Below are 23,150 nucleotides of genomic sequence, written 5' to 3'. Positions count from 1 at the left end.
TCGCTAGTGTCGGTAGGGCCCTCACACGTACTGTACAGTATCTCTCTTCTGTCCTTATCACCATTTATACTTCCGCTTTTTACTCTAATATCTCTCATTTCTACTGTCAAAGTATAATTTTTCCCCTTTGCGTTTATTTTGTTTTATTGTATGATTTTGTTAGTATTTCCCCGATGATGTTATTATATTTTATAGTTTATTGTTGATAGTACACTTGTGGGATCACTTGAAGATTACCTCCCCCCTCCCCAGCTTAGTTCACTGGATGAATAAACACCACAACGCTATACCAGGGTAGGGGTAGTTTAGGTTAAGTTAGGTTAGGTTGGGTTAGCGTGTTAGGTTAGATTAATGTTAAGGTGGTGTGGTTAGGTTAGACTAATGTTAAGGTGGTGTGATTAAGTTAAGTTAATGTTAAGGGGGTCAGGTCAGGTTAGTGTGAAGGTGGTTAGGTTAGGTTAATGTTAATTTTCAAAGTCCAGTGTAAGTGTTTCAAGTGTTGGCGCCGGTGTCTATTTGTGTGTACAGTATATAGAAACCGAACAGAGTAATTTGGTAAGTTTTCACATCCTATATTACCCGAGGTATAAATATAGCCTAGTGGAAATAGAAAAAATATATAAATAGACCAGCAACTGTAATCAAAATACGAATACACGTTTACTCTTCCGTTGTAAATAAAAAGAAATTACTGTACGCCTTCGTCTACAGCCACAAACTAGTTTACAAAAGCTACGGTCTTCATGATTAAATTCAACAAAGAAAAATTGTATAAAGACAATTACTTTTTACACTGGTTTAAATTTTTGTATTAATAAATCAAAAGTATCTGAAGAGTGAAAAAAGGGTGAAAATACGAAGCATATGACGTAATAATGGAATATTTCACAACAAAAGCAATTACGTACAAATAAACTGAGCTAATAATAGTTCCCCGAAGTGTTGATCTTGTGGGCCCTCAAAAACCGTCGACCTTGGTTACTTCGACTTCGACGTCCGCCTGTCTTCTGGCCACGACCCATTGGGTGGGAGTCAGGCTGAAAATCGTCGTCCATAAATGCTGGATGTTGGGGTAGTGGGCGGGCGTTCCTCGTCGGTTCTTGATGAGGCACATGAGCGATGGTGGTGTTTTGCTGAGCCACTCGTCCGCCTCCCTTGTAAAATGAATTATATAATATAGTTAAGGGAGTGTAGTGGACGAGTGGAACATGCTTAGCAACTTGTAGTAAGTGCTGGAACGCTGGAAAGTTTTAAAAGGAGGCTAGATAGATTCATGGATGATAGAGTGGTAGTAACTCTCGACAGGAGCTGCCATGCACAGGCCAACCGGCCTATTGCAGATTCCTTATTTTCTTATGTTATGTTCTTATGTTAAAATGCAATGGTAATCAGCGAGTAGGTATTTATCAGCAGTGATGGTGGTAATACTATAAAACTGTTTACTGTTGATAATACCAACAGGATAAAAAGATTCCCTCATTAAAATACCCGGTGATCTTAAGCCTCCACCTTTATAATACATCTACACCTCTACAATATTAAAATCTTCACACCAAAATAAATTCAAATTCTGAAATTCCCGATTTGTCTTAACACAAAAAATCCGCTACTATTCAAGATTATGCAGAGTACTGTACTGTACTGTACTGTAAACTCACACGTATAATATTGACAATTTCTATTAATTAACTTATAATGAACCTTCCTTAGTCACCATTTACTAACAGCAGAAATTCTATTTTTCTTCCATTAAACAAGTGTACATTACATATAACCAGACAGTCACAGATCTCCGCCAACACTACCCTGACCTAACCAGTAACAAAATGGAGGGTTATTTGTCTGATGACTTTAATAACTTTACATAATAAATTGCGAGTGTCTTTCTAGAACAGTGAGAATATAATTCCAGAAGCGGGACCTGAGTCAATTCACCTCCACGACCACGCTTTAAAAGAATGTTAGTGAGTAGTATTGTAAATCCCCGAGAGGACATCCTGTTATATCTGTATCTAGAACGACTGAGTCACAGGTGTTACTTACAACATAACAAGCCAAAGTAATGATACCTGAGTGTTAAACACAGAAGATAAAATTGGTGAGAACATAATTGACGAGGACATCCCCTACAACTTACAAACGTTGGGTTTGTTGGTGTTTTTCATTGGCGTGTTACATCCTGTAGTACTCAAATTATTATATTTCTGCAAACAAATCGAATGTATCCAGCTGTAGTCTGAACCCCTGGTATTACAGTGTTCAATTTTATGAATCTTGTGATATTCAGTAGTAACGTAATGCGCCGGCAACTCAGGTACAAGATATATCGACTATACTGACAATTTCTTAATCATGTCCGTGGATGGCATAACATCCCGCAGAATACCATGGAGGAACGTCAGATAATCTCTAGAATATAATGGCTCTACAGGATATTCGTCCGAGTTCTTAATTGTGAATTTATCATTTCACCATTTATCAGCTTATCAGCTGTTCGGGCGGTTGGTCTGTTATTTGTTACTCTGTTATGGCCCTTACTGCTCAGTGTTAGTACAGAAAGAAACCGGAGTACCTGGAGGAAACCTGTGAAGTTTTGTAAGGTCACACTGGATAACACCCTCCCCACGCCACATCTGTAAGAGCCAAGACTCGAACCCAGGACACACCATGAGAGATGCGCACATTACCACCAACTTGTTCATGTGAGTGTAAAGTGGTGAGTGTACCCCTTGACCTTCTCTCTGTAGTGTCAAGAGTATGGGTGTACCCCTCACCCCCAACTTACCCTGGGGCTTTTGGTGAAATGTTGGATAAGTACTGGGATAAGGTTCGTGGCCATATCTACCAGCCTCAGGTCTGACACGTCAAGTGACTCCAACCTCTGTTCCATCTCCCTTCTCACCTGAAATATACACCAGAGTCATTAACATACTCATCATTACAGGTGCGTTTTATTATGTAATGGAGTCACTGCTACTGACGGAGTAGTAAAGATGGTGTAGTGTAAGTCTGGTAAATAGTGATAAGATGCTAATGGTAGACGAGTCAGGTTTGTATACAGAAGACATTACTCTGCAGGATGATGCACAGGACAGATCCACACGTTACTGAGTGTAAACTAAAACAAAATATGAAAATACAGGAACCGCAGAAACTTAGATAAATGAGGATATTACAGTATCTATCATATTAAACTGATAACGAAAAAGCACAGTGCAAGTAGAGAATTATTAGTCCTGAACTATTACAGAAAAATTCAGATCAAGTAAAAACTTATTAATAATTTTGATAATAATGAATATACTAGTACAGTATTTACTTAGAACTAACATCTAATACATTTAATCAATACTGTATAGGAAACTAAACTAGTAAGCAGTACATATAGAAACAGAAACTAATTTGATGTTAATAAAACAATTAATCTCAGATATTAAAAGGAATCGAATTCTATATATATACTGTATAGCCAAAGTTACCATGGGTGTGTGTGTGTGTGTGTGTATGTGTGTGTGTGTGTGTGTGTGTGTGTGTGTGTGTGTGTAACTTCTAGGAGCATCACCACCAGTGTCCGGAGGTTAATATGATAACACTACTGTACTGGATAACATAACACCTACACTCTCTCTCTCTCTCTCTCTCAAACATACACACACAATTACACAGGCACACACTTACTACACTCAGACACAATACAGTACTCGTATCTCCATAAACTAAACCCACATACCAAAAATACACGTTCAAGAAAGTATACATACTTATAAAAGTGTACACACACATTTCATACATTAGCATGAAAAAACAAGTACAAATGGACACTTACTCTCAGTAGCTACATAAACACACACATGCAAAATTTTATACACGCATCCATTTTTCTTCTTCCCTTTTTCCTCCATTTCTTAATTATTTTTTATAGCATCTGACCTTCCATCTTCTTTGCCATTCTTCCCTCAAGCCACTTCATAACTTCAGTCATTCTCTACTTCACTGGTGTCAAAAGTAACTTGGTGCCTATTAAGCTTAAAAAGAAAGACTTAATTGAATACAAATCCTTCATCCTTATCTACATCATCTCAGTCTCACTTTCAGCCTCAATCTGTGAGAGATTCGTAAGACACACAGCTGTTGTCTTGTCCTTGGGCCACAACACAACCATATTTGTTACATCATTAGTATATTGTAAGTGTGTGTGTGAGAGGTAGGCGCATGTATGACAGGGACAACATTTGAGCTGATGGTCTGTAAGGTTGTGGACTGTATAGTATTGGGAACAAGCTTAGTAACTTTCAGAAATATAAAGTCAATATATATATCATCAAACAAACAACCATTATTCCCCCCTGACGACTGAGATACACCGCACCAGATCTTGTGAATCTTACAGAGTTTGGTCCTGTACGTTGAGGTTTTGAAGGTCACCCCTCTCTTCGTCTTCCCAGTGAACCATCAATGTTTTCCGTAGTTCTCTGTCAATAATTTATTACTCTACCCTGCGAGTAAATGAGCTTCTTGATGTGTGTTAGATAAACCTATAGTCAGTTGATTATTATTGTTATTGGTGTTTGTTTTATGAACCCAATGCCTATACATGAGCACGAATTGATTTGTATCTGTCCGTCCATATTCTTGTTCTTTCATCTTACCTAAATTTGTTACTAATGCTTGCTACAACACTAGTACCCAAGACTGTCACTCTAACAATCAGACACACTGTAACTATCAAGGAGGTTCAGGCAGCCAATACCGAGTGTCTGGATTCTCATTACTCAAACGAAAACTTTTCCTCTGAATTTGGGATATAAAAAAAGCAGCTGGTTATGGTAGTGTGGAACTCAAACAAAATGCGATTAATAATGGTCTAAATAGTCTGAGTCAACAAGATAGAAAAATTAATAGTTGGTCCTTTGAGCGTCCTAGCCCAGGGCCTGACAGTGTGGAGAACTGACCTTATCGGGGACCTCCTGATGGTGGGTGTCCAGATGACGCTCCGCCAGCAACAACTCCGCCGGTGACACGTGGACCAGCGACAGTGCTGATTGAGGGGAATACCAGTGATACATCTTATACCATAGTCTATATATAAGTTATTATGAATGTAAAGGAATTCCTATGTTTAATGGAATAGAAAAGTATGAATGGCTAGTCCAACTTTATGCCATGTATAAGAAACACGTATATTATATCTTGTTTTATCATAAGGCTTCCTGTTTATTGCGCAAATTATACCCAAACATTAACTACAAAACAAATTAAGATAATCATATAATATAAACTGCTATAATGCTATGAAATCACTCTATGTACTACGTAATATTGAATGTTAAAGACTCAACGACGCCTAAATCGATACACTAATGAAAAGTGAAGTTCATTTGTTGTCCCTGATTTACTATGAAGAGCTGATGAGGTTCAAGTGCCCTAATCTGTTATCTGGTGATGGAGTTTACTGACCTGAGCAGTGCGGGGCAGCGAGGATGGCCACCAGGGGCGTGAGGGCACCAGGAGCACCCGTCGCCCTGGCTAACAGTCCTTCATCCCACGCTGCTAGCTGCTCTGAGATGGCCGCCACACACTGTATATCGTCAACACATATATTATATACCATTATATATATTATAATAGCAAGAGAATCAAGAATGTTATATAATACACCTACAGTGACCACAATACTCTCTCGGGCAAGAACCTTCTGAATCCCCCTTCCTCTCTCTGTCTGCCTATCTTCCCCCCCCCTCTCGTCGGCCATAACTTCAAAACTTCCATCACCTATTTCTCTACCCCCCCCCCAAATGCAGTCCTCGGCTCCTCACCTGTTTGTTCTCCCATATATCGGTGAAGGAGAGGGAGGTGGCGCCAGTAGGGACGAGGTAGAAGGACTGGCCGAAGATCGTGGTGGCCAGACTGGGGCACTTCACTCGCCTCATCACCTCCAGCTCCACTACCGGTATCGTGTTGCCTGTGGTAGAAGAGGTCTCGAGGATCAGTCAGTCAGTTATTCGTCTCAACATCTTCACCTTCTCTGTCAAAACATATTGCCTGTAGTGGAGTACTGTACAAGAAGGGAACTCAAACCTACACTCGAGTCGGGAATCGAACCATGGACCACTCGCACCCTAAACGAACGCTCTACCAGTGAGTTACGTACACCATGACTACACTATACCTTCCTCCTGGGATGGTGGAAAACAATACCATTATTAGAGACTTCCTGGTGCGTGTAGATAAAGGTAAATGACCTGGATGTCGTATAGATAGACATACGTGGACAAGATAACGATCACTCAGGTCAATAAATCCCTCGTACGTCCTGTAATGATCGCAGTTGAAATATCCAAACTTCATTTTCAAAATCGAAGTAAAGTGTTGGTTTATGAAATTAAACGGGAGCCCAGGTTGGAAAGCCCTCGGGTACACATTGGTTTTGTTATCCTTGCCTAAACTCCGTATCACTCTACAGTCCCACCTGATTACTGTATATAGGCATAGGAACCACATCTGTATAAAGACCTAACAACGCTGGTGCAACACATGAGTACAATAAATCTTGAAATAAGAGACACTGACTAGCCAGATACAATAAAGGTTGGGCAGATTGAATACAATATTTAATAACCTATAAGAGAAGGAAAACATAAATCTTGACCATTACTTCAAACTGACCAATACTACACAAACAAGAAACCACAGATTCAAGCTGACCAAGTCGTCACACAGGACATCATGCAATGGTCGTTCTTCTTCACTCAGTAAGTGTGGAACAGACTACCTCCCGAAGCTGTGGCAGCAAGAACAGTGCTAACCTTTAAAATTACCCTGAACAAGATTATCAGGGGAATGGGAGGAGGAACATTAACAAGTTACGGATTTCTTTCCACTACACAATGGAGGTGATCACAAGGTAGAAAATGAGTTCGGTAAACGTAGGTGTTAACCAGATAAACAAAATATAATATTGATGAATATTTAGCAACTGCTGAAGCCTGAACGATTGTATCAAAAACCTCGCTCCAACAGTACACACGCACACACACACACGCAGACCACATACACACACACACACCAAAAAATCTCACTTTAACAAAGGCACATTAAGCCACGTGTACTATGCTCTGTCATACCCTACACATAAGAGAAAGCAAGAAGGGTTTTATAAGTGTTACAATCTGGGCACAGTTGAGAGCCTCAACCCTCTGCCTTAAGCTGTATATTGAGTGTCTCCTTAACATATTTGGGCTTTGTACAAGGGGGTTATATTTAGGCAAAAAAAGGGGGAATACATTATACCAATGCTCTCCTAAGGTGAGGCCTGCAGACTGCTGTGGTTGACGGGGCGCCCCGGGTTGACTTATAAATGTTTCAGACTCGAGCGTTTGCGTGGGCAGTTCGCTACCTGTAACTCCTGCCCTTTCTAGTAAAAAATAAAGAGACAAACAAATGGTCCATACATATGACACAGGTGTTCAGTAAAACGTATTTAATAAAATTCTTTCTCGATGTCCGGAGAATGGAACTACCCGAGTCACATGGCGAAGGTGTAAGTTAGGTTAGTATCTACAGTATTAATATTGGAAGTGTGTCTGTGTATGTATGTGTGTGTGTGTGTGTATACATCATGCACATGCACGATGCCTTAAAGTGACACAACCCCAACCCCAAGCAGCCGTGGCAAGAAATGAGTCATTCTCTCGGCCCCGGAGGTGTGTGTTCATGAACAATGTTTGTCTTCCCTTGGATGCTCCCGCCAGCTAACACCAGCTTCACTCCAGCAGAAGAACTCCACGAACTACAGTAGTGACAGACTAAAGAACAGTGCGTCGATAATGCTACAAAATACGTCACATCATCTAACTTTACCACAAAACTTGAACACATGACTAAGCAACTCATTTAGACATTGCTTGTACTGATGGAGTTAACTAAAACTAACAACAGGTAATTAAATCGATAATACTAAATAACTAATGAAATAAAACAGGTAGAGAGTTCATACTGGGACGCACCACATCACAGTACACAATATTAAGATAATTATAAACACCGACTCATCTCATCTGAATCACTGAATTAATAATGCAACTAAACAAAGTAACATTTATACAATACAATAAAACAAAGGTGGTCATAAATTCATATCTTAATAAAAAATACACTATACTTTTTATTCCACCTTGACTGTATGATCAGTTATGTGGAGAAATTGTATGTGGTGACGAAAAATACACAAATACACAAACATACAAAAATAACTATGATCAATAATTCCAAAGGCGATTTCTGAGCACAACCTGATGTATATATTTGAGAGAGTGTGTGGTGACCTTGTGTGGTGGAGACGGTGCGTAGTAGGTTGTGGTGGAGTGAGAGTCGAGAGGCGATGGTGCTGGGCAGGCATACGGGGTCTACCATCAACTCCTCTACGTCAAACAACACTGAAAAATTTATCTCACGTCAAATATTTAAAAAATCACCTAGGAATATTTTGGTAATATTAACATTTTACCTCACTAGGTTAATATTTCTGATGATATTAACAAAACAATAACAAGGTATGTAAAGCCAGTGAAGGATTATATATAAACATACAAAAAATAATGAAAACATATAAACTTGTCATATTAAGTAAATTATGAAAAACGTTTAATTACACAAATATTTTCAAAAAGCATATAAACCCTTATGTCATCCACAACAAATAAACAATAAATATTTTTCTCACCATTTATCACCTTACAAAACTCAATTTACCTGTATACCTGTAAAGTTAATTAAAACATAAACACCATCAACGAGAGACATAAACAGGTATAAAAACAAACAGAGGGAATATCTATGCAGGTCCCCACAGTCAACAGCGCTGAAATACTAGACACAGGCCATTTACAACAGCACTCACATACAATATGTACAGGTGTCATAACATGCACATGACCAGGTGACATAACACACAAACCACAACTGAGTTATAATGTAAACTTGTATAAAGATTTTTACCCAATAATCACTCTATCTGTCTATCTAGTTCTTCATTCATCTACCTATCCGTTCATTTATCTATCTATCTATCCATCTAACATTAAGGACGAAACACAACAGGGTCTATAATATAAGAACGTAAACACGCTCTCCACCGCTGCTCCAATTCCAAGCGGAGTCTATTCTTGCCCTCAATGTCTCCTACAATATATACGCGTTAAGTGACCAGCTAGGGATACACGGGGGGGGGGGGGTGAGGGGTGCTCTAACAAACATGAAACATATTATAATCAGAAGGTTTTTGTCAAGGTCGAGGGCAACAGTATTGGATTTCGAGGCCCTCAACCCTTTTCATTGCCTGCACCTGAAGTGTATACATTGGAATTTGCATATAACGAACTACCTTCTCAGATATAGTCCGTTAAATAAAGCTTTCACTGTAAATGTCTCTCAAGGTCCACTAATGTTAATGTGATGTAACATGAAATATTCTCAAGGTTGATTATAAATACAGGTTAATTAACACCTGTTGCAGACTGTAAGGAGAGCCTATTATATTCTAGACGTTTCTCAACACTGTAACATAAAGGACAAATCTCAGGATAAACATGCAGTACAGGGCGACTCATTTTGTAATTTATTAGTCTCAGAAATATTACAGGATAAAACACGGTGTACGTATGAACAAGGCGAACGAGTGTTAGTCTAATAAAAAAAAACACCTGAGTTTTTTGTCACGTATAATAAAACTGACATGTGTTATCTAGTTATCTATAATACTTCTGAGGTTATTAAGTTGTAAAATAAGTCAGATAAGTACAAATACAGTATATAAAACAACAACAACAAACAAACAAACTCCTGACCACTCTTTAAAACACAACAATATTTATACGAGTAATAATAATAATAATAATAAATAAAAACAAATGCAAGGTTGTTGTTGGTGTGAGCGGTTCATCAAGGCTTCGATATAAAGCAGTAACACAACACGGTGTGGAAAGGTTGATCACCAAACACAATGTGTAAACGAGCTGTGAACAAAGACATCATTTTACTATCCGATGAACTGTAAACAAGGTTAGGTTAATGTTTGCAAGAGGTTAACGAACTTTGATTAAATTAAACACCCTGACACTACCGGGAGGTGGGGGGGTTAGGTTAGATTAGATTATGTTAAGTTACCTTAGGTTAGTTTAGGGTGAAAAAACTAACCCTCACATAATGAAAATAAGCTGAATAACATCATATTAAAATGGCGAGTAGCGGTTTCTGACCTTAAAGAAACACACACACACGGTCAGTGGCGGAACACACAGCACGAGCCATTTATATCTATATTGTTCAGCGTGTTTGCCCGCCCGCTATACACACGTGAGGGGCAGCAGCTCATGCAGAACCTACCCCAGCACACACCACGGTCACTGCCTACACCTGACACACACACACTCTCTTTCCTCTTACCTCCTTTACCTACTCTCTCACTCTCTTTCCTCTCATTTGCTCTCTCTCTCTCTTTATTTCCTCTCACCTCCTTTACCTACTCTCTCACTCTCTTTCCTCTCACTTGCTCTCTCTCTCTCTCTCTTTCTCTCACCCCCAAGCGATCTCGTTTACTTATTTACTCTCATGTACAAACACTTCCCTGGTCATTCCCTCAATCTTTCATTTCATTCATATACACATTGCTGGTCATTCCACCACTCTTTCAGTTCATTCACACAAAATCTTGAAGTTTATATCATTCCCTCAGTCTTTCATTTCATTCACATACACATTGCTGGTCATTCCATCATTCTTTCAGTTCATTCACACACTATTATTCATTCACCTACAACTAATTACCAACTAAGTAATGACACAATTATCTCCTGTAATCTGATAAACTCATTCACATCTCACAAAAGAACTGCAGCTCACCCCCCCCCACCACCACCCCTCCCCCACCTAGCCAGCCTTGAACACAGCAACAGGTTCATAGCAACACAAGTGACGTACTAATGTGTGATACAGCTGTACCTTTAACACGTGTAACCTGGTAATGAGATACCTGTACTGTTACTTGTTTATTGTGGGTCTTACCTGGGCGCCACTATTCACCTGTAGGAAATTACTTGATAAATAATTCTCTAATCGCGTGAGGTGGTTGGGTACTATATAAAGAAAATTAAAGTGGAAGGGAAAGTATAAGAAGAATGAAAGTATAAGTAAACGGATAAGGAAAATGAAAGTATAAATGAAAGTAGAAGTAAAAGTATAAGGAGAATGAAAATAGAAGTGAAAGTATAGGTAAAAGTATAAGGAGAAAGAACGTAGAACTGGAAGTACAAGAAAAATGGAAGTGGAGGCGAAAGTATAAGGAAAATGAAAGTAGAGAGTTAAGTATAAGGAAAATGAAAGTATAAGTAAAAGTATAAGAAGGATGAAAGTATAAGCAAAAGAATAAGGAGAATGAAAATAGAAGTAAAAGCATAAAGAGAATTAAAGTAGAAGTGAAAGTACAGTATAAGGAGAATGAAAGTAGAGGTAAGGGAGAGGGGACATAAATAGTGCGATGGGCTTGACAAGGACACAAGCCTCCATAAATGATACTGAACACGGCGCTAACGGTGACGGAGACGCCCTAGAGAGACAGAGACCGAGGGAGACAGACGCACTTAGACAGAGAGAGAGAGAGAGAGAGAGAGAGAGAGAGAGAGAGAGAGAGAGAGGAAAACGCTGTACAGAGAAAAAATAAAATTAAAGAGAGAGAATGAGAGGTAACGTTCAAGGCTAATTTCCTCATAAGTTTACCACCTGACCCCATTCCAGAAACAATCAGAAAACACAGTAGAGTTAATAACGTAAACACGACCCAGAGGAGGTATATAATAAATTCCGTTATACACACACACACACACACACGTCAGGAACATCACGCCAACTGGGATCTTAAATACTCCGGTTTTACACGAATCTGGAACATGTTTACACCACGTTGAAGTATTGAGGACACCCGAGCAATCTGATACCTCAAGGGTCTAGCACACAGAGGAATGTGATCACCTGAAGTTTAGACACCCTTGGTTTCTTCACTTGAAGATTAATTTATTTACAGCTATCTGGGGAGGAAGGGGGGAGCAGTGCCGGATTAACCATGAGGCACTTGAGGCCCCAAATCCAAACACCCTAGAAGTTGAAGCATATATAACATGGACTTCGTTCAACGATGTCCTAGCAACGTCTCAATTTTCTGTCTCTTATGAACATTAAATGTGTTATTTTGCAAAGCGTAATATTGATGAAATCATTGATAAATTTGGGTATATTTTGTTCTTGTTATTTATATATACCTTGAGGGTAGGGGGCCCTGTGCCTCAGGTCCCTATTAAGCTTAATCCGGCCCTGGGGGGGAGGGGGGATTACTTGAAGATTAGTCACCTAACTTATTATTTCACTTGAAGATTAACCACCCTAAGAGTACCTGGGTTAGTCTAGGTTAGGGTAAGTTGAAGATTAGTGGAGGGGAGAGGGATGGGGTCGCCTGAATCACTAAGAGAGGTGGTTCATGAACTTACAGGTGAATGGATTCTTGTCGTCGCCTTCTGCAGGAAACTTCACGTGGATATGGGGATCTTTACCCTTCGTCTCGCTGAGCCACGACTGTAAGGATATGGAGAGAGAGAGAGAAAGAGTTAAGTCCATGTCCTACCGAGTCCTGAGGCTTCCCTGTCCTAAGGTATCCTGTATCCTACCAGTGATTTATTATTCCATGTACTAAAATTTACCACCATGTCCTATTTTTTTCTTCATATCCCTATACTGTATCTAACACTGAGCCTCCCATGTCCTACAGAGGTCTATCATGTCCAAACACCTGTCATCACACAGTCTCAGTAATACACCATCATCACCTGCTCTATAATATTTACGTGTCCTAGATTTAAAGAATGTGGTTGATGTGAGAGGGTGGGCAGAGGAGGCAGTGCTTTCTCCCTCTCTCTACAACTGTCTCTTTCTCTCTCTACACTGTCTCTCTCATTATTTGTTTCTCTCAGTGTGTGTGTGACAAGGAAGGATGACAAGTGAAGGACATGCGTGAGAGCTGGACATACTTTACGCGCAGGTAAAAGTTAGTTCACACCTGATGAATGAGGGGTCACACAGGTGGACATACCAGGACAGGGTCGGCCCTCTTGGTGGCAAGTGCTTGACATACATACTTAAACATTGATTGACAGATATGTACATTCTTTGTGTGTGTGTGTGTGTGTGTGTGTGTGTGTGTGTGTGTGATTTTTTTTACAGCTACAAGCCCTCGAACTCAAAAATAGTTAATAAAAATGTAACAAACACACACACACACACAAACAAGATCACACCTATACAGTCACCCTCACAACTCACAGACACACACATACACATACGCACACACCCTCACGTCTCACACACACACACACACACACACACACACACTAAGCTCCTCGGCGTCACCATAGACAACAAACTAAATTGGAAACCACTCGTCAGTGAAGTTGTCAAATCCTCCAGTTTCCGTTTCCACCTCCTCCGCCGACTCAAGTCCCTCGGAGTTCCCGCACCCGAGCTCCTCAGTGTTTACTCAACATTCATACTTCCCAAGCTCACCTATGCCTCCCCTACCTGGTCTTCCTCCCTAAATGCCACATAACGTAAACATCTATAAAAAGTGCAAAAGAGGGCACGCATGATTATTCTCTCCCTTTCCTACTCTACAAATCAAGAAGCGCTCAACACATTGACCCTCTCGGCTCTCACTGACCATCACCACGACCTCATCTGCAAATCTGGTGAGAAGCTTCTGCACCATCCTCGACACCGGTTCCTATTACCACCCGAGATCCCTCGTCCAAGAATTGCTGTTCGACACCACAACCGCATCCAGCCCATACGAGCACAAACTGATCTCTATAAGAACAGCCCAGTCCCAACCATTGTAAAAATCGTATTTTTTGCACTGTCACTATGTTGAAATGCCCTGTAGTTTGAGCTTCTCCCCACCTAGTTATTATATATCATATTTGTATCACTTATGTTACTTGTATATGATTTGTAAATCAAGAGACCCATTCCCCAATTATGTAACTGTATATTTTCAGCCTTCCGGCTGCCATGTTCTTTCAATAAAAAGTTAATTATTTATTATTATTATTATTATTATTATTATTATTACTACACACACACCTCACGTCGTCTCACACACACACACACACACACACACACACACACACACACACACACACACACACACACACACACACACACACACTCACGTCACACACACACACACACACACCCTCACGTCACACACACACACACACACACACCCTCACGTCACACACACACACACACACACACACACCCTCACGTCACACACACACACCCTCACGTCACACACACACACACACACACCCTCACGTCACACACACACACACACACACACCCTCACGTCACACACACACACCCTCACGCCACACACACACAAGATTGTTGCTTGCTACGTTAAGATTTAATCATAAATCATATACACACACACACACACACACACCCTCACGTCTCACACACACACACCTTACGTCACACACACACACACACACACGTCTCACACTCACACACAGACACACACACACACCCCTGTCACACACACACACACACCCCATGTCACACACACACACACCCCGTCACACACACACACACACACACACACTTACGTCACACACACACACACACACACCCTACGTCACACACACACACACCTTACGTCACACACACACACACACCCTTACGTCACACACACACCCTTACGTCACACACGCACACACACACACGTCTCACACACACCACTCCCAGGACCTCTCTCACCCCCACCTCTTCATCATCATTCCCCTGTAGTAAAATATCGGAGAAAACCAAGGATCGATGAGGAGGTTTACTTTAAAGAGCCCAGTAAAGGTGTAGGGATCAGGCGGGTAGGTGGCGGCCGTGACCCACACTCCCCCAGCAGCGTCGCCGGCGGGAAAGGTGTCCTCCTCCTCCTCCTGTAGTAGAGTACCTCGCCGCAGCAAGCTCTTCACGCCAGCCACCTGTCGGGATCATCACAGTTAATTAAAGTGTAGAGAAAAAAGTTCAAAGGGGATGTGGCTACAAGGTGCAAATGAGTACCAACAAGGCTAGATTTACAAGGAGCCTGGATGAGTACAAGGTCCTGGATGAGTACCAACAAGGTTAGATTTACAAGGCCCCTGGATGAGTACAAGGTCCTGGATGAGTACCAACAAGGCTAGATTTACAAGGCCCCTGGATGAGTACCAACAAGGCTAGATTTACAAGGCCCCTGGATGAGTACAAGCTCAGATGAGTGTTATTATCCATCTGAAATGTCATGAACAATAAAAAATATACTGAAGGGGCAAGGAGGTTAAGTCAGGTCAAATTAGACTAGGTTATGTAAGGTCAAGTTAGGTTTGGTTAAGTAAGGTCAAGTTAGGTTAGGTTAAGTAGTTAGATTAGGTTAAGTAAGGTTAACTTAGGTTAGGTTAGATTAAGTAAGATCAAGTTCGGTTAGGATAGGTTAAGTAAGGCCAAGTTCGGTTTGGTTGTGTTAGGATAAGTTAAGAAAAGTTAAGTTAGGTCAAGATGGTTAGGTTAGTTTAGACTGTATCTGTGTGAGCCATATTATAACATCTGTAACCTGTTGGTAGCATACTCCTTATCATCAACTATCACTGAGGCAGTCACCACCCACCTGTAAGACTCTCTCTCTCTTTCTCTCTCTCTATTATCTTTCCCCCTCCCATAAATTCTCACTTATCTCCCTCCCTCCCCCTCCCTCACTTATTAATAGTTTCTCACTGCCTCAATACATCGATCCTCATCATATGCAGTGCGTCACTCGGGGGTCATTAGATTCATTAGGTTCACGTGTCTAGGCTATCCTTCACCCCTCTCACCCCCTCTTCCTCCTCTCAATCCCTCTTCTCTTCCTCCTCTCACCCCCTCTTCTCTTCCTCCTCTCACCCCTCTTCCCCTCACCCACCCCCTTACCGCACATCCTCCCCCTCTCCCCCTCACTCTTACACCTCCGTTTATTTTTGACGGCGGCAGCAACACAAGCAAGGGATTCAACCCGTGTGAGGGCCTGTCCATCACGCTTCATCTCTGGCAAATATTGTGAGTCTCGCTGACGAGCCCCTGACACACACCACAGTCTGGGGGTGACGCTCAGCTGTCACCGGACTATGATGAACGACCTTCAAAAACCTTTATTATATTATGAGTCCTTGAGTATGATAACTTAATCCCCTAAGTACAATATCTATCGTACTCAAGGGGATTAGATTCTCGTATTCAGGGAGTTAAGACATCGTACTCAAGGGATTAAATCACTGGGATCGTATAAACATTAGGAGCCTCCGTTTAATTCACCTGTTTAACTACCCTTAGGTTACCTGGCAGTTAGGTTAGGTTAGGTTAGGGTTCCTAAACTTCATGAGATCCAATCACTACTGTCAAGGGGTCATGAGATCTTAAACGACGGAATAATAATAATCATAATAATAATAATAATAATAATAATAATAATAATAATAATACAGTAATAATAATAACGATAATAATAATAATAATAATAATAATAATAATAATAATAATAATAATAATAATATTAATAATAACAATAATAATAATACACCTGTAATATTAATAATAATAATAATAATAATACACCTGTAATAATAATAATAATAATAATAATAATAATAATAATAATAGTAAATCAAACTTTCATCAGAATAAAACTTGTGATGGCATTCTTTAAGTGGTTTTTTTATACAAGGAAATCAAACCTAATCTATTCAGTGTAAGTGACGGAGGAGGCATATACAGTATATGATCTACTTCTCCTGACGGGTGATCTACTTCTCCTGACAGGTGCCGGATGGGTGGTGGTGGTGAACATAGCAGGATTATTATAATTATTAGTTTTTGGTGAACACGCAGGAAGCAAAGGCGTGCGTGGGTAATCCGAGAGCGTGAAATTAAATGGTTTATGGAGGCAGATGTACTGTTGATGTGTGTGTGTGTATGTATGTACTGTATGTATGTATGTATGTATGTATGTATGTATGTATGTATGTATGTATGAAAAATCAAATAAAAGTGATGCATAAAACTGTAAATAACAAGAGAGAGAGAGACTATATGTGTGCACGGTGAGGTGAATAACCAGTGAAGGGGGAACTAAGTGTACTGTACTGTAGATGAACTGAAGGGAGATAGTGAGAGGGAGGAGACACACACATACACACACACACACACACACACACACACACACACACACACACACACACACACACACACACACACACACACAACCCAGCTAGAGTGTGGGAAATAGATTCTTGTGAACAGATACAGTTAGCGATATAGGACTGAGGGGAAGGGGGGAGTGGGGTGGGAGGGGGGAGTAATACTGTCAATGTAATTCAATTCGATTCAGGTGGAGGATCAGCCCCTCCCCCCTCTCCCCACCAGTTAGATTTGGTCAGGTTAGGTCAAATAGAATAAACTGTAATACCAGACTCATCAAAACACTCATCAGCGTTCTTAATCAGCCATCTTTCCACCGTGGCCCAAGAACAGGTCTCTTGTCTGTGGGAAATATCTTACACTTGCGAACAAGTTAGAATCCAGAGGCCTTACGCCTTAAAAGTTCCCACGTATATCATTTATTCTCACGAGTAATGTGGGAAAGTAACTGGTACCATCAGGGTTACTACAATAGCGTCGGGTAAATACTAAACTGTACCGGATCCACAATGGCGTCGAATATGTAACAAAACTGTACCAGATCCACAATGGCGTCGACTATATACTAAAACTGTACCGGACATACATCCTCTCGTGTCTTATCGGGGGTAAATTTAACTTGTGTATGTGAAGAGAAACTGAATGAATTGCTACAACAGTTGGATAATGTTTAGATAATGAAAGAGAGAGAGAGAGAGAGAGAGAGAGAGAGAGAGAGAGACTACACAACATGGCTGCAGGAGACTCACGTGAACAGCACTCAGGTAGCGGGCGTGGGCGTGATTGAGCACCAGCCTGAAGGTCTCCGTCAGTAGGTGCACCGGACTCCAGGTGATCACGACCAGCTGTAAGAGGTTAAATAGTGGCCATCACAGGTCTAAGTTATACCGGGGCCATCCTTTATAGTGGCCATCACAATTAAACTGTAAGATATAGTGATTGTGATAGTGATAATAATAGTGATATAGTGAGTGATAATGATATAGTGAAGTTATAAGTTATAATTTGGTGATCATTAAGGAAGTCTGGCCAGATCTTGCCTCTCCTCCAACCTGGATTACAGCAAGACCCACACACAGTATTGAGGGGCATGGAAATATAATTCCCAGATTTTAATATATACCCATTTCAAATCTTAACTTAACCTAACTTAACCAAACCTAACCTAACCTGATATGGAGGAATGTCATATTTTTGTGAGAGAGAGAGAGAGAGAGAGAGAGAGAGAGAGAGAGAGAGAGAGAGAGAGAGAGCACCCACCTGTAGGGGCTGGTGTGAGGCGGGGGTGAAGGAGGCAGCATCGGCCACCACAGCGTCCAGGGCTTCACTCACTGGTATGTTCATCTCCGTGCCCCTGTAGGAGGTAGACTGAAGTAGTTATATAAATATACATTAAAAGGAAAATAAATGATGGAAAACGTGAACATTAGCCCCCTCCCCTCCCCAACTTTCCACCTGACACGACCTGGCAGAGTTAGGTTAGGTTTGGTTATTTTGTTAAGTTAGGTTAGTTTATGTTCGGTAATGTCATGTCAGATTATGTTAAGTAAAGTTATTCTAGGTTAGGTTATATTGCTATGCTATGTTAGGTTACTTTTAGATAAGGTTAGCGTTCAGGTGTTTAGTCGGGGTCCGTCATCATCGGGTGATCCGGACAGCGAACAAAAGAACAAGAAAGACAAACGATAACAATTGATTCCCAATAATTACCGGGAAACTAAACCACCTCCACCACCACTCAACCACGTGCTGTACACACCGTCAATCAATCCAACCTAACCTAACTCAGCTTAACCTAACCAGGCCTAACCTAACATAACCCGACCTAACCTAACATAACCCGACCTAACCTAACATAACCCGACCTAACCTACCATAACCCGACCTAACCTAACATAACCCGACCTAACCTACCATAACCCGACCTAACCTAACATAACCCGACCTAACCTAACATAACCCGACCTAACCTACCATAACCCGACCTAACCTACCATAACCCGACCTAACCTACCATAACCCGACCTAACCTAACATAACCCGACCTAACCTAACATAACCCGACCTAACCTACCATAACCCGACCTAACCTACCATAACCCGACCTAACCTACCATAACCCGACCTAACCTAACATAACCCGACCTAACCTAACATAACCCGACCTAACCTACCATAACCCGACCTAACCTAATATAACCCGGACCTAACCTACCATAACCCGACCTAACCCGACCTAACCTAACATAACCCGACCTAACACCATAACCCGACCTAACCTGGGCCGGATAACCCGACCTAACCTAACATAACCAGGCCTAACCTTAACATAACCCGACCTAACCTAACATAACCCGACCTAACCTAACATAACCCGACCTAACCTACCATAACCCGACCTAACCTACCATAACCCGACCTAACCTACCATAACCCGACCTAACCTAACATAACCCGACCTAACCTAACATAACCCGACCTAACCTACCATAACCCGACCTAACCTACCATAACCCGACCTAACCTACCATAACCCGACCTAACCTAACATAACCTAACCTAACCTACCATATAACCCGACCTAACCCCAACATAACCCGACCTAACCTACCATAACCCGACCTAATCCTAACATAACCCGACCTAACCTAACATAACCCGACCTAACCTAACATAACCCGACCTAACCTAACATAACCCGACCTAACCTAACATAACCCGACCTAACCTACCATAACCCGACCTAACCTACCATAACCCGACCTAACCTACCATAACCCGACCTAACCTAACATAACCCGACCTAACCTAACATAACCCGACCTAACCTACCATAACCCGACCTAACCTACCATAACCCGACCTAACCTACCATAACCCGACCTAACCTAACATAACCTAACCTACAAGGTACAGCGTCTATGTGTGAGGTAAACAAAATTCGTACGCCTGCCTGTTGACCCTCTACGACGGCTGGTGTTGTCACGCACACCAGCCTCCTCCTCCTCCCGATACCTGCGTCAGGTTGGACGTCACTGTGATTGCCCCGTGCGACCTGTTCCTCTGACGTCATCTTCCACATCTCAGCTGAGTCGACAGAAATGTGCAACCTAACGTCGTATTCAGTGGCGCTTCACTCAAGGCTTTTAGGGGTGACCAGAGCGGTTTTAATGAGTTAAATATGAGCCATATCTTCATTCATCTTACTCAGAATCTGATTAACATGCGAGGTGTATTAAAAACCTGACCATTACAGCTCATATTTATGTCGAACCCAATCTTTAATCTTACCTAAAATATTACATTACGTGTTAGTAAATATAAAATGAAGTTTAATACAGTTTAGATTTCAACATTTACCCTCACTACTTAATATAATCAATGTGAAAATTACGTACACACACACACACACACGCACACACCTGAGTCGCCTCGCAATATCGAATTTCACGAATTTTTTTAAATTAAACTAACCTTGAGCTCCGCCCAGCCAATATCCTGCGTGGGTTAATAGCTTTACTAACTTTCTTAACAGCGAACGTTAACACACACTCCCAGGGAACTGTTAACGTTAGGTTGGCGTCGGTTAGGTTAGGTTATATTAGCTTGTTTGGTTAAGTTAGGTTAGGTTAGGTTAGGCTGGGGGTCTAATCTTTAGGTGATCCCAGGGTTCCCCAGCCAGCAGGAAGCGAGTGACAGCATCAAGGACTAGACTAAGAGTGTCCCTGGCGCTGGTAGCACGATGCTGTACGACCACTACAGCCTCTTACCATGTCCGTCGGCCCTTGTCACTCCTCCACACTCAGGGTAAGGAGCAGCGCCGGACGTACACCTTTGCCAGTCTTCTTCCACCAATGGCAATGTTTTATGGTGTATACCTGCACGGTCTATGCACACTGTATACCTGCATTACTCATATATATATATATATATATATATATATATATATATATATATATATACAGTACACTTAATTACTGTATATACCTGTACCTACATTGCCTATATACACATGCTGAACCCACTGTAAACTTCCATGACGATCTTGCTATCTATCTATCTATCTATCTATCTACATCTATTTATCGATCTATCTATCCAATACTTCCTGGCCAAGTATAATGATTAACCCTTGAGCATGAAGAGTTTAGCCCCTTGAGTATGATGGTTTAACCCTTGAGTATGAAGACTCTAGCCCTTTGAGTATGATGATTTTAACCCTAGTATGATGATTTAAACTCTTGAGTATGATGATTTGACCCCTTGAGGATGATGATTTAAGCTCGAGTACGATAATTTAAGCCCTTGAGTATGATGATTTTAACCCGAGTATGATGATTTAAGCTCTTGAGTATGATGATTTAACCCCTTGAGTATGATGATTTAATCCCTTGAGTATGATGATTTTAACCCTAGTATGACGATTTAAGCCCTTGAGTATGATATAACCCCTTTAGTATGATAACTTAACCCCTTTAGTACAATGACTTAATAGTGTTAAAGGGGTTTATTCATTGTAATCATGGGGTTAAGTCATAATACTCAACGGGTTAAATAATCGTACTCAAGGGGTTATCACTGTACTCACGGGACTAAGCCACTGTTCCCAAAGGATTACATAATCGTACTCAAGTGGTTAAAAACTATCGCACTCAATGAGATACTTCACATCCTCCTCAAGAGGGGGAGGGGGAAGGGGGACACTGTGCTCAAGGGGTCAAAGCACTTTATCAGAAGCCATTAAAAACTAATGTACAATTGAAACATTAAAAGAGGGGACAGGGTGAAGGGACAGTAGGAGGGGGACAGGACAGGAAGGGGAGAGTGAGACAGGGGGAGGGAAAAGGGAACAGGGACAGAGGGAGGGGGAAAGGGGGAAGGGGACAGGGGGGAAAATTTACTTTGAGGTGTAGACAGATTAATTGTTTTTGGGTAACTAATGGTTCAAGAAAGAAGACTTTATTAACACCAGAGGAAGTATTAACTACCAATATTTATCATAATGGTAAACAGCTTCAATACCTCTTGCTGGTCTGAGATAGTGAAGGGTTTAACATGTAAATATTTCAATAACTCTCTGGTAAAAGTGAAAACTGGTTGGTAAGATTATATAAAAGATTTTCAAATAAATAGTTCACCTATATTTGAGAGAGAGAGAGAGAGAGAGAGAGAGAGAGAGAGAGAGAGAGAGAGAGAGAGAGAGAGAGAGAGAGAGAGAGAGAGAGAGTCAAGACCTTAAACTGAGTGAAAGTATTAAGATCAGTGCGGTATGCTTGATGACGTAACTATACCGTGGGTGGTGCTTGGGCGGAGGACGTGACTCACCTCTGGCCGGGAACGAGGTCCTCCTGCAGGCGGCCTAGAGACGACAACACGCCCGTCAAGTTGTTCCTCACGGGCGACAGCCGCAACAGGCGAGAGAAGGGCGGACCCAGCATGCCCACCCCCACGCCCGGCAGCCTCGTCCCGCCCACCACGCTAGCTGCTACCACCACGGTGCTCTCCAGGGCCTGGGGGAGATGTTGTGAAGGGTCATGCACTTACCACTATACTCTGTTACTGCTGCTACAAGTAACACACATACCTTCTCCACCATTTTATGACCTAACTATCCTAATACAAAAGTAGCTACCCTAGCTGAGTTAGTTACGCCGCCAATCTATGCGGCATTCAGTGACTGTTGCCTCATTGTCCATGTCTGCCACTGTTGTTAGCTGAGGGGCCGATGATCTCGTTCCCCTGAGGTAAAGCAATGCAGACCTAAGTAGAAAAGGACAGACACCTGAACCAGGCTGCAACATAGCTTCTGGGCTGCAAATTTTTTTCAGACAAAACCTCGGCCAGTC

The 23,150-nt window shown here is 41.4% G+C and overlaps 1 protein-coding gene across 2 annotated transcripts; it reads right to left on the bottom strand.

Annotated features, from left to right (window-relative positions):
* Positions 1-620: 620 nt before the first annotated feature.
* On the bottom strand, positions 621-22,757 carry LOC121877540. 2 transcript variants are annotated; one of them, XM_042383328.1, is made up of 11 exons: positions 22,630-22,757; positions 18,565-18,658; positions 18,054-18,149; positions 14,931-15,080; positions 12,537-12,621; positions 8,325-8,435; positions 5,817-5,962; positions 5,458-5,578; positions 4,953-5,038; positions 2,786-2,902; positions 621-1,154 (listed from the first exon to the last, which is right to left on the bottom strand). In XM_042383328.1, the coding sequence occupies exons 1-11, from the start codon at positions 22,740-22,742 to the stop codon at positions 921-923; spliced, it is 1,353 nt and encodes a 450-aa protein (XP_042239262.1). In that variant the 5' UTR covers positions 22,743-22,757; the 3' UTR covers positions 621-920. The 2 variants fall into 2 exon arrangements, with proteins under 2 accessions (XP_042239262.1, XP_042239263.1); XM_042383329.1 differs by lacking the exon at positions 22,630-22,757 and adding an exon at positions 20,252-20,335.
* Between the last annotated feature and the right edge of the window lie 393 nt (positions 22,758-23,150).

This window comes from Homarus americanus, unplaced genomic scaffold (genome assembly GCF_018991925.1).
Source record: "Homarus americanus isolate GMGI-L3 unplaced genomic scaffold, GMGI_Hamer_2.0 scaffold14655, whole genome shotgun sequence".
NCBI classification, from domain to species: domain Eukaryota; kingdom Metazoa; phylum Arthropoda; class Malacostraca; order Decapoda; family Nephropidae; genus Homarus; species Homarus americanus.
The sequence above is the reverse complement of the archived record's forward strand: the minus strand, read 5'-3'. Positions and strand labels throughout refer to the sequence as shown.